At 32.7% G+C, this 13,039-nt stretch overlaps 1 protein-coding gene across 1 annotated transcript; it reads right to left on the bottom strand.

Annotated features, from left to right (window-relative positions):
• Positions 1 to 1,076: 1,076 nt before the first annotated feature.
• On the bottom strand, positions 1,077 to 10,397 carry Smp_140730 (neural gene activation protein; the record flags this gene model as incomplete). Its single annotated transcript, XM_018795508.1, has 4 exons — positions 1,077 to 1,159; positions 2,636 to 2,969; positions 7,591 to 8,552; positions 10,127 to 10,397. The coding sequence occupies 4 exons, from the start codon at positions 10,395 to 10,397 to the stop codon at positions 1,077 to 1,079; spliced, it is 1,650 nt and encodes a 549-aa protein (XP_018649814.1).
• Between the last annotated feature and the right edge of the window lie 2,642 nt (positions 10,398 to 13,039).

Here is a 13,039-nt window from a genome sequence, read left to right as displayed (position 1 = left end):
ATATATCTACAAGGTTCAGTGATCCACGATTCTTTGTCTTTCTTTCTTACACATACTCATACGGTTATTTGAAACATCAGATTAACTCAGATAATCATTCGGCGATGTTGATATTGCTGAAGAGGTGTTAGAATCTTTCACTAACTTGTGGGATTAACCCGGTAAAGTTTGTCACACTTTCTCTACTGACGGCATCTGACTATAGATCATTGAGTTCAAGATAATGATCCTCCTCTCTTACGTATAATTACTTTGCTATGATGTCATAATCCATCCAAATGAATGAGAAAGCCTAAAAATTTCGCTCTAGTAACTTCATCGATAAATCCTAGAAGGCTAAATTTCTAAAGACACAGCCAGCAGCTGACTGACTGAATATATGAATATATATTGATTTAATTCCCTTAACTTGTCACAATTAATACTACTCAATGAAATACAATTGATCTCGCGTGGTTTTTTTGCCTATATAGTTGGCTCCACATGACATGTTAAAAACAAAAATAACCGGATTTCAAACCATATCCCTTGTTTAAATCTGCAGCATACGACTGATGTTTAAAGTATTGTGTAATGAAGATACCAATTACTGTTTTATTTATCGAGCATAGCTGAGTCAATAGTCGTAGAATTTAAGACTCATGTTTCATAATATTTGGGACTCTTCAGCTGCATAAACGTGCATTACAATGTTTACTTTCACGATGAGACTTGATCCGGGCAACTTCTGCCTCAAATGCCAAAGAATTATCCACCCTCTCGAACCATGTTCCAATATGAATCGTAACTCTGAGATACAAGTATATCTAGCTGCCGGGTCTCAAATACGGTGAATAGCGAGTCCTAAGCTCCACTACTACTATCCATCAATTCCATGAAACGTGTCACGAAACATACATAACGAAACAAGCTATACTAGATCCATATATAAGAATATAGACTGACTGAAATCAAGTCCTGAATATAAAACTCTTAGTATATTCTGAATTGCCATCTAGTTGTTTATAGTTGACACATCTACCCTGTTAAATGAGTTCCATATTTCAATTAACTGTAAGTTCTTTTGAATAGTTTGATTAGTTGACATTTTTCCACGACTCTTGAGTTGACATTGATAATTGAATCAAATGATCAACATACCTTTCACTATGCTTAAGGTCTGCAAATAACAATATCGGATGTAAGGACATATTACTTTGATCCTTAATATGTCATAAACAGACTTAGTTCAAGATCTAACCATTCAGTTGATTTGTTTGCCATGTTTTTGGTTTAATAGGTTGTTAGAAGCCTTCTATGATTCTTTAAAAAACTATTCGTTAGAAGAAAAAGATCCTGAAATTGATTTCATGAGTCTGTGACTTTTTGTAAACTTTCAAGAGAATTCTGGAATACGATGAACTGTATTCCCATTATCCTGAATGAATAGCCAGTAAATTGACTACTACATCCATTATCAAGAAGGTACAAGTATTTATAAACAGTTGTCTACGCAAAATACTCAACATTCACTGGCTGGATACCATCAGCAACAGCGTTTTATGGGAGAGAACAAACCAGCTTCCAGATGAAGAGGAAATCGGGAAAAGACGTTGGAAGTGGATCGGACATACATTAAGGAAATCACCAATGTACATTACAAGGCAATCCCTAACTTGGAATCCGGAAGGGAAGCGGAAAAGAGGAAGGCCAAAGAACACATTACGTCGGGAAATAGAAGCAGATATGAAAAGGATGAATGTTAACTGGAAAGGATTGCTCAGGACAGGATGGGACGGAGAGTGCTCGTGTGCGACCTATGCTCCTCCACGAGGGGTAACAGGCGTAAGTAAATTGACTACTAAGTATCCTACGGTTTTGCAGGTTTTCAAATTCTTAAGGTGATATGTAATTTTATAAATTTGTTTTCTTTCTGTTCACAATTTAACTTTTAAAGTGTACTTACATCAATACCTTCAACCTCCAATTTAGGCTTAAATAGTAAAAAAGTTCCTAGCAACATGTAACTTTCACCAATTCGAATGATTAAAATTACCTTAAACTATAAAATATAGATATTTATATTTTTGTACATTCATATATACATAAAATAATTAGCAATGAAGCGTTATTTGATAAGCTTTACTACTATGTTTAATAATAAGTAGTATATATGATGTAAATTCGCTATGATAATTACGATACTACTAATAAATTCAGCAAATAATGTTCATAATTACTGCCTATAGTTTCAAATATTATATTCCGTTTTATTTAGCTACTGAAGACTGAAGATGATGATGATGACGATGATGATGTGACAGCTCTGAATTATTCATACAATTAAATAGATTTGAAGTAAGCGAAATGTTATCATGATGATTGAAATCAATAGGACGTGTTCCTTTTGCTTCATCATTATCTTCTTCTAAACTTGATGACATTGAATGTTTTAAATTTGGAAATTTGATTTCATTGCCAAGTTTTAAAAAATTATTTATATGCTGTGATGTCTTCAATTGTTTGACAGTTTCATCGATTTGAGCAGATTGACTATGTAATTTACTATAATGATCATGGCGATGATTGCGGTGGTGTTGTTGATGATGATACTGACGATTTCGATGTAGATTTGAGATTACTGAATCAAAGTTACCTAGTAATTCTGATGGAGGCATTTTTGAAATTAAATGTGGTATTTCAATAAAATTAAATATATTCTTCATCTCATTATTGATGTGACCTTGTCCCTCTTGTTGTTGTGTTCTTTGCCTTTGATGTTGATGATCTGAATAATATTGCACAGGTGAATTCATTTCAAAAATGGAATATTTTGAATGTTCAAGAGCTGTTGAATTTAAAACATTGAATTCATCTAAATGAGTTTCATTTTGAATGGAATCATCTGAACTATGATTTGATGGATTTAATATTCGACTGATCAATCGTTTTTTAGTTTTATATCGTCTATTTTGAAACCAAATTTTCACCTGTTTTTGTTGTAAAAAAATGAAAAAAAAGATATCTATTAGGAAGATATATCAGGGAGAAACTGACCAGTTAATAATCGAATTACAACGAAGATTAATAATTTATATATCGGTGAATTCTAGTAACGAGAATCTGTAGAAATTTATGTAGTCAGTCGTAACTGATGCTTAACGTGTAAGTGTTCATAATAAAAATAACAAACCAAATTTTGGCGGAGGAATAAATCAGGAAGAAGCGCTGGAAGTGAATAGGACACACATTGAGGAAATCACCCAACTGTGTCACAAGACAAGCCCTCACATGAAATCTTCAAGACCAAAGGAGAAGAGGAAGACCAAAGAACACATTACGCTGAGAAATGGAGACAGATATGAGAAGAATGAACAAGAATTGGATAGAACTAGAAAGAAAGGACCAGGACAGAGTGGGTTGGAGAATGTTGGTCGGCGGCCAATGCTCCATTGGGAGTAACAGGTGTAAGTAAGTAAGTAAGTAGATGGTTAAAATACTTGACGGTCGATTATAATACTACATGAAAATCATACTATTTTACAAACTGAAAGCGAAATTTAGATTTTTCCACTTCATACTCAATGATATCATACTATCTTCTTAATTTCAAGTTGTAGTCTTGATCCAGTTAGAAGTTTGGGAATAATATAATTATTATATAATGGTCCCAAACTAAATGTTAGCTCTATGTCACTCACTAGCTGAGGGAGTTTGAAGTTTTGGATCCCCAAGTAGTCATGGATGCGTCCATTAACTAGTGACTTTATAATAAGCTCAAGCCCGTCCGTCTTTCTTTATATTTAAGTTACTAATCCCTTTATTATATCACGATATGTCATCGATATTAGCTTAGAGATTAACAGTATTCTTTTTAAGATTCAACTTATTCTTACAGCAATCAAAACTATCCACCCAATCGGAATAAATTTTTACATAAAGTGTTTATTAATGTCAGTGTATTTATGAAAAATGAAACAAGAGCTAGGTGATTTAACCACCCAGATATAGGTCAGCGAATTTTATACTAGTGCCACGATTCAAAATTAATTCATTTTGTTCATGCTATTTGAATGAATAGTACTAGTGGAGTTCAGACTTCTTTGGAGTACAACAGTCGTCACCAGTGTCTTTGGAGGCTTTCAGATACATATTCAAATGTTATAAGACAGCTTTGAGAGCTATTTTGCTAGATTGTGGCTAACAGTGGATCCTATTTGGGATACGTTAACTAGATGAAACTACTAGTTCTCTAACCGGGATAGAACTCTCTACTTTCTACTTCAGACGCTAATGTGTTATCCACTGAGCTACTATGTTCATATGAGTAAGATATTTACACCATCATCAGCCAATGTCATCAACATAAATCTTTGTGGTCAATAAGTAAATTGGAGCATATAAAACTTTGCTTAGTATAGAACGACAGACTCTATTAAAGCTAGTAATCTGAAAATAACAATTCAACCGTTATAGTGTATATGCTGATATATACCTCCATACTTGATAGTGAACAAGATGATAACAGTAGTATAAGTCATGAATTATGGTTAAAAAGCTATGAATCAATTTATAAACTCAATTCTAATAGAAACAGCTCCGCATTCTTTGAAGTAAATTGACTGAGCATAATGGAATTATCAGAACAAATCATAAAATCGATTATTAGTATTGTATTACTAATGATCATGGTAAATGATAACGGATACTGAATTCTATTAAATGAACAATGACTGTGTTAATGTACATTGGTCTGGGAATGATTTTAAATAATTTACTGGAATTCCTTTTCAGCCAAGGGAGAATTATATAGATATCTTGAAAGAGAATAGGTATACTAGTGAATTTCAACAAATCAACTCAATATTGTATTCACTATTTAACTTGAAGGTCATGGATGATTTCATAAAGAATAAAACCAACTATTCACTTAGTATTATTTGTTTGAATCTTCTAATTGATCAGTCTCAGAGTGAACACTAACTCTAAGATGCAGGTACATTCAGCTGACGAGTCCCAAATAGGACGAAACGCGCGTGTTGGATTCCACTGCTGGCCACTATCTATCTTTGCTTAGAATCAACTATATTCTGTATGATAATATCTAACGTTATTCAAAATAGATATAGATATTAAAGCAATCTAAATCAATAAAATAGATTAGTGTAATTTAACAGCTCTTTCATACGGAACTGGAACTTGATGAACTACTTCAACCATCGTCAAAATGGTACAGGTATTGATATCTGTCTACGCACGATATACCAGATCTATTGATCAAGGCCCATCTTTAATAATCTACTCTCATAGTGAATAAACTAGCTTCCAGCTAAGGAGGAAATTAAGAAAAGACACACACTACTGTAAACTGTAAAGTGCATTGCAAACCAAGCCCTAAATTGGGGTCCTCAAGGTCAGAGAGAAAGAGGAAGATCAAAGAACAAACGATTCCGAAAGTCATAAGGAGACATGAAAAGGATAAGTAAGAATTGAAAAATACCGGGGAGGACACCCCAGGACAAAGTTGGTCATAGATCCTAGGTTAGCAATCTATGCCTCATGAGGAGTAGCAAGCTTAACTAATTAAAATTATTACGCAACTCATGTAAACAGAACAAAAATTTATGCATATGTCATTCAGTTTCATAACATATCTAAAGGGTTACCACTTTTATTGGCCTATTCAAAACTGAATATAACCGAATATGATTGAAATCTGTATAAATAATAAGAGATGAAATCCAAATGTTTTGATTTTTGTTAAATAAAATAGCCAAATATATGAAGACATTTAAGAACACAAATAGATAAGAGTTAACAGACAACCGCATGCCTGTTATGATAGTAATGATGAATTGTGTTGTAGATTTTTCATCAACAAAATATTAAAGTTTGGTAAATTATTTTTGCCGTAAATCCATATCCGTTGAAACCAAGCAATACCTTAACACTTGTTTTAGTCTAGAACTAATAAGTATTGATCATTTACTACTCGAACTGAAATGTAGCCTGCAGGTAAGTATGATTGATTTCAACAAGTAGATAGGAATCTAGGAACCTATTTCAAGAATTCTAATCAAAGAATGGAACAATAATCAATTTATTGGTCATCAGTACCAGTCACTGATACGAATGTACAACAGTTCACATGGAAACTAATAACTTCTACAACTAATTAACTATAGTAATAAGGACCAATGTTTATCATTTAATAAAATAAAATAATTATTATTACATCCTAACTTGACAGCCTTTCATGAATTATTGCTATGAGTTGGATAACAATCCATTACAGATTGGACTCCGCTGGTTACAGCTTCCCACTAGAACTCTAGAAAATCCATCTTGAGGCTAGTCGCTAGTGAGCACATGATTATTAGTGATTTCTTGGAATTGGATCTTTTTTAATGTCCAAGGCAAAAGTTAATTTGTAGTTTATGTCCTAGAAAATAATTTCCAATTTCAATTCGAATTGCTTGAAATTTCTTTAACCATATACCTGCAAATTTTTCTTTGCTAAAAGCAAACAGTGACATTTAAATATTGTTAAACGAATTCATTAGTACTTAAATACAACTAACAATAAATTTGATCTAGGATTATGAAAGAGCTTAACACTATTTATTTATTTAAACACAAATATTGGTACAAGGAAGCACCAGATACATATGCACCGCACAAATCTCATTTGATTTGGGTGAGGGCTGTGATACTGCCCAGGTGCCCACACTGAAGCATGTGGTTTTCTTAGGAGACCACACCCGGAGACTTTGACCTAAAGGTCTAATCCACAAGGCAGTGGAGCATCGTGAGGAGATGCATTCCCATGGTAGTCGGTGACCAACAACTGGTTTATGCGCCATTTGTTCCCTCAGAATACTGGAGCCCATGTGCATGATTGGTTTGGAATGAGGGTTTTCCAACTCCCGTGGGTAGACTTTCCGTGTCCACCAACCCGGTTACAGCGCCGAACATTCGCTTTTCGTCCTCTCAATTTCGTAAACAACAGTAATGCCGCGAGAAGTTAGTGAGTAGGACTTCCCTGTTAGAGGCTATATACGCGTGGCCATGTGAGAGCATTTGGAGAGGGAGAGCGGGCTCTCCCCACTCTCGGCCGTACCAGAGCATTTGGAGGCGCTCTACACTATCATAATAGAACAATTAATGTATTCAGTATATTTATCCATTTTATATCATCAACTACACTTCATTTCGAGGTGTTAACCGATTTAGTTGTAAAATGGATGATGACAGTACAATTCCTATGGATCTTTATATCGACTGAACAATTTGTTAGTCACTTGTGGGGAAGTCCCAAAAACTATATTTTTATTCAACAAAACATTGAACATTTCACAGTGAAGTTCAAAGAAGGCAGAATTGAAAGAGTGCTGAAAGAATCCATAAATTACACAGACCAAGATAAATAAAATCAGCTTTTTGTAATTGTAAACAAAAAATCTATATAGTACTTCTGATTAAAGATGTAAAATTCAAGGTTATAAACTATGTTGACCTCACACTGATCCTTCTGTGAAGATTATTTTATTACCATTCACTTATTTACTAATAATAAGAATACTGACATACATACACAGCGAGACGACTTACTTGAGTTTCAGATAATCTCAATGATCTAGCTAATTCAGCTCTTTCTGTAGCCGATAAATAACGTTGATAATTAAATCGTTTCTCTAATTCATAAACTTGTCCATGTGAAAAAGCTGCTCTGGTACGTTTCCGTCGAGTAATACCAGTTGCTGATGTCGACGTTCTTGTTGTTGTTGGTGGTGGTGGTGATGACCGTAATGATGTAATTCTAGATATTAATGCCTTATTTTTGACTCCCCCTACTATTGTTGTTGTTTGTGTTGTCACCACTGTTGATCCAGTTGCCGTCATTGGTACAAAAGGTAAATAGTCTTTGATTGAGTTTATACTAAAATAGACTTGATTGTTTAAGTCATTTACTATATGACCATTATTATTACTGCTATTATTATTGTCAAGAGAATTTGCACGTATCTCATCAATATCATTATTATTAGGTAATGCATTAATTCTACACTGTGTAGGAGTTACCGTCGTCATAGAATCACTACAGGATGAACAATTTGTATTCAATGACATATCTTTATTACTTTTGTAAATTGAATATAATAATCCATAGGCTTCCAGTTTTTTCATCAATTCAGTTAAATAACCATTATTATTATTGGGGATGTCTTTGAAATTTAAATCATGCATCGTACGTTTTTCCTCCATATTTAAATCTGTATTACAACTAATCTCATTCATATGATCAATGTCCAAGTGTTCATTGTTACAATAATTCAATGTACAATGATTTGTATTATTTACTATAATAGATTTATCTTGTTGTTTATATAAATGATTTACATTTGAATTTTGCAATAGAATATCAGGAATTGATTTGAAAGAGATGAAATGTGATAATAATGGTTGTTGTACTGTAGTTGTTTTAAAACTGTTATTAACATCATTATCGTTATTAGTTAACTTAGAAATTGACTGTTTTGAACTCTTCAATTCATTGATATTCTGTGGTAAAACTAAAATATATAAAGGTGGGTATAATATGTTAACTAATATGATATTTTATAGAATTGAGATAATGATTCAATCGAAGCTGGACCACCATGGAAAACATGGAAGCACTGGACGGCTGTTTCGTCCTATTGTGGGACTCCTCAGCAGTGCGCATCCATGATCCCGCCTCGTGAGATTCGAACGCAGGACCTACCACTTTCGCGCCAGAGCACTTAATCGATGGCATTGGTCAATGGTTTCTCAATTTCGTGGACTGGTTGAAGTTAAACACTAACACCGTTGGATGCCGGATCAATGGTCTAGAGTCTAAGCGCTCGCGCGTAAAACTGATAGGTTCTGGGTTCGATACTCGCGAGGCGGGATTGTGGATGCGCACTGCTGAGGAATCTCACAATAGGACGAAACGGCGGTCCAGTGCTTCCAGGTTTTCCATGGTGGTCTAGCTTCAATTGATTCATGATCTTAACTATTAAAATTACCTATTTTTAGTTAATGTTACTACTTGTTCAACAATTTTAAATTCAACTGATGTCCATTTATGTCATTCTTATGTACCATTAACTTTTCATTATTATGCAACTATTTCTAGGTTTTCGGTTTTAGTTTTTGTTAAGAATGTTGTAGAATGTATTTTTACACACGATATATACAAATATCTTCGCAATATTTCTACTTAGTCTATTAAACTTATATCTTTGTCACTATGAATTCTAACCAAATTTACTGATATAAATGTTTTCAACCCAGTTAAGAATTTCAATGTTTAAATAGTACACATTTTAAATAGCTGAGAACTCAGTGAAATAAAGTGGAATTTTACATTATTCTCTTGAAATCTTTGTTCTTCTTCTCCACAAAATATTAATCGAATCGAATAACTGTCAACCCACGAAACTTGAATAAACTATTTATTCTGCTCTGCAATTGTCAACCAAGAGCAAATATGTTTAAATATCTTTTAATACTTGTTAAACAATTGTTATTCAATGAAGTCAACTCTTTTTAAGAAATAAAATATTTAGAGCTTACAGGTTTATGAATAATCGTAACCAATCTCACCACTAAACACTGTTGAATATAAATTGGTACAATTGTAGAAATTTATGGAATAACAATCAATACTAACCAAATTGTCAGTCATGCTGAAGATATAATCACCTTGGAAGAATGATAACTCAATGTCGAGTAGTTTATCGCAACTTTTCAATGTTAATAATGACTAATATTGCTGAATCAGTCGTTTAGACGGACACAATGTATGCCCGTAACTTAATCATAATCTGTCTACTTTTATATTCTCTTAATTTGAACTCCCAAATTAAATCAAATCATTAGATTTCATTTTAAAATATACTAAAAATATACAAGACAGCTTAGTTGCTAGGTTAAAGTGGATCAGACTAAAAAGTCATAATTAAGCTCATTTATTCTATTATAGTTCAGATCTTTACTATGCAATCATTGTGTCAGTCAAACACAGTCGATATAGACTATTCATATTGATGATAAATACTCCTTTCCTTTTTTTCAAAATTACACAAATGAAATGATATCATCTATATTAATTATAACTTACATTCATATTTAGATTCTAACATATTCCCAAATAGTATTTGTTCATTATCCATCAATGAAATATCCTTTGATAAATTGATTAATTTAGATTCCAAATGTGATACATTATTATGATTGTTATTGTTCTTAGATGATAATGAAGTTAAACTTAAAAATGTATTTAATACAGAAGTATTATCCAGTGTTTGTTCTGATCCTTTATTAAAATGATCTTGATCATTTATTCTTTCTGAATGTGTATCAATTAAATTAGCTATGGAAAAAGAATCCATCTGTGTTTAGTACCATACACTGTAATAAGCAATTATGATAGTAATACTTAATTAATGATGATTCTACTATTTATAAAACGTTTATTATCAATGATACTTTGACTAATCTATTCATCTTTACACTTCTCTCACCTTAATACTATAATTATTAGTAATAATAGTAAAATATTTTCCCCCTCTTAGCCGCATAGATATATGGCAACTGAAAATAACCAATAAAATTCAAGGAATTAATTATATAAATGAGTGGGTGGAAGGGGGGGAGGTAAATCCTAAAGTCTCTTTATTTCTCAATATAATTGATTTTAATTATTTGTATTAATATATCATATTGTTTTAATTGCAAGTATGTATGTATGTATGTGTGTATGTTTGTATGGTGGAGATTTGTATGTATGTCTGTTGTATATATATATATATATGTATGTATTCAATCATAGTGACTAGGGTTAGCATGAAGTATGAAAAAAGTGTCACAACATAGATTTGATCTGTAAATTATTTAGGAATAAGTGAACAATTATCATTTCGATTGGTTAATTAACGAATATTAATAAATTGGAATCTTCTTCTTCTTCCTCTGCTTCTTCTTCTATGAGTGAAACTTTCTATTGAAAAATGTAAAAAATTCACCCATTCAGTTTCATTATTTATCCATCTTATTTGCGATTGGATGACAAAATGTAAATAACACAAAAGTTAGAAAAGAGAGAGAGATAGTAAAGTAGAGAAAGTGATTTTATATATATTTACTTTAGATATTTCTATTGGACAATTTTAAATATTCTTTAAGAGAGAGGGATAAACAATGTAATTGAAAGGTTGGTGAATGTAAATTGATATGGAAATGAATATAATGAATCGATTATTTGAATATGAAATTTTTATCATACGTTAATGTGATTAAAAAATACATTATTAATTAGGCTTCTATCTAAACTGGTAGGAGAGTTACACTAATAACTTGTAGGTCACCGTTTCAATGATATATATATATATATATATATATGTTGGATGCCGACTCAGTGGTCTACAGGTTAATCATTCGCACGCAGGACCGAAGGTCGTCGGTTCGAGTCCAGAGTTCGCGCTTCTGAGGAGTCCCGTAATAGAACGAAACAGTCGTCCAATGCTTCCAGGTTTTCAATGGTGGTCTAGCTTAGATTGATTCATGAATTCAATTACCACAATCTCCACAAATCCTCATTCTGAAAATAAATAGGTATTGAATGCTGAAGCTTATAAAAAAAGAATCTAATTCATATTCGTTGGCAACATTTTTAAGATTCAGTTATACATTCTTAAAAGGTCGCAATATTACCTACATTTTTTACAATCGCTTTATTTATTTGCAATTTTCTTAAAAAGACAGAATTTCATATCCAAAGACAGTTTTATTAAACATTTCTGTTGTATTCAAAAATGTTCCTGACACATATCTTAATGAGATGTTATTGTCAAATTTTCTCAGGTAAGGCATCTCATAAAACATTTAAACCAAGAAAACATTGAGATTTGAGAGTAACCGAAACAGTGATAAACTTCAGATCAAAGGGCTGTGGAAGAGAAGTACCCAACTTGGGATACTATATGATATGCTCATGATGCCTTTAACTGGTAATGTTCGTTGGAACTAACAAGGTCAATATCACTGTTAAATCTCTATAGAACAATTCGAGAAGGGGAGGTAGGAATAGTTGTTATTCGAATTTTACTAAAAAGGTTGTTTTTATTATTTTACATTTTTTTATTATAGAATATATTGTTCACCTGAATTTCCTGATTATCCTGTACAATTACATGTCCATTATTCCAACTTTTTGGGTTAATGAAATTCACAGTGAATCTGATTAATCAAATAATTAAGCATTTCCTACGTATTACACTTCATCTCATGTATTATATCATTATTCAGCTAAAATTAGAAACAGTTTTATTGATCAGAACTCAATTTATATTTTAGTTAACATTCATCAACTAGGTGCACCTACAATCTACAGTAGGATTTGACCCTCCATTATTCATGGTTATATTTTGATCCATTAATATTGATCTGTATGACTGAGAAATTTAGTGTCTTGTAGATCACCATTTTAGATGATCTATGTTGAATGTTTGTAGGCCTATTCGCGTTAGACAGGAATGGTGTAGCCAACAGCTAATGTGGAAGTCACACCTCGCTGTCAGCACCTTACGTGGATTACCCCACCGTCGTATCATGGTACTATGGATGCTTTGAAGACTGTACAACACAAAGGACGTTATCACTGAAATATATTAGTTAAAGTAGGTACAAGCGAAAGTAAGACCACCACCCCATAGGCCAGTCCATGGTGTACGATTAATTGACACACGTTGGTTGTCCTTTGACAGGGATCGATGATCTGTCTGATATTCAGTAACCCAACTGCAAGATGATTTGGCTAGGGCTCAGTGACATTTCACTGGCCCTACAGTTAGATGATTAGTAACAAACTATGTCAACAAAGTCCGTCGCCAAATTGCAACTTATTCGATAAAATTAAATCAGCAATAAAGCATATACAGGCATGACATTGGTTGCAACATAATAATCAAGGAATGTAGACGGGAAATTATCAAAAACGTACAACTGCCTAAATTGTAATAGCTCTCTCCATATT

The sequence above is a fragment of the Schistosoma mansoni genome, chromosome 2 (assembly GCF_000237925.1).
Source record: "Schistosoma mansoni strain Puerto Rico chromosome 2, complete genome".
In the NCBI taxonomy this organism is placed as follows: domain Eukaryota; kingdom Metazoa; phylum Platyhelminthes; class Trematoda; order Strigeidida; family Schistosomatidae; genus Schistosoma; species Schistosoma mansoni.
Note: the sequence above shows the minus strand (reverse complement) of the source record. Positions and strands in the feature narration are given on the sequence as shown.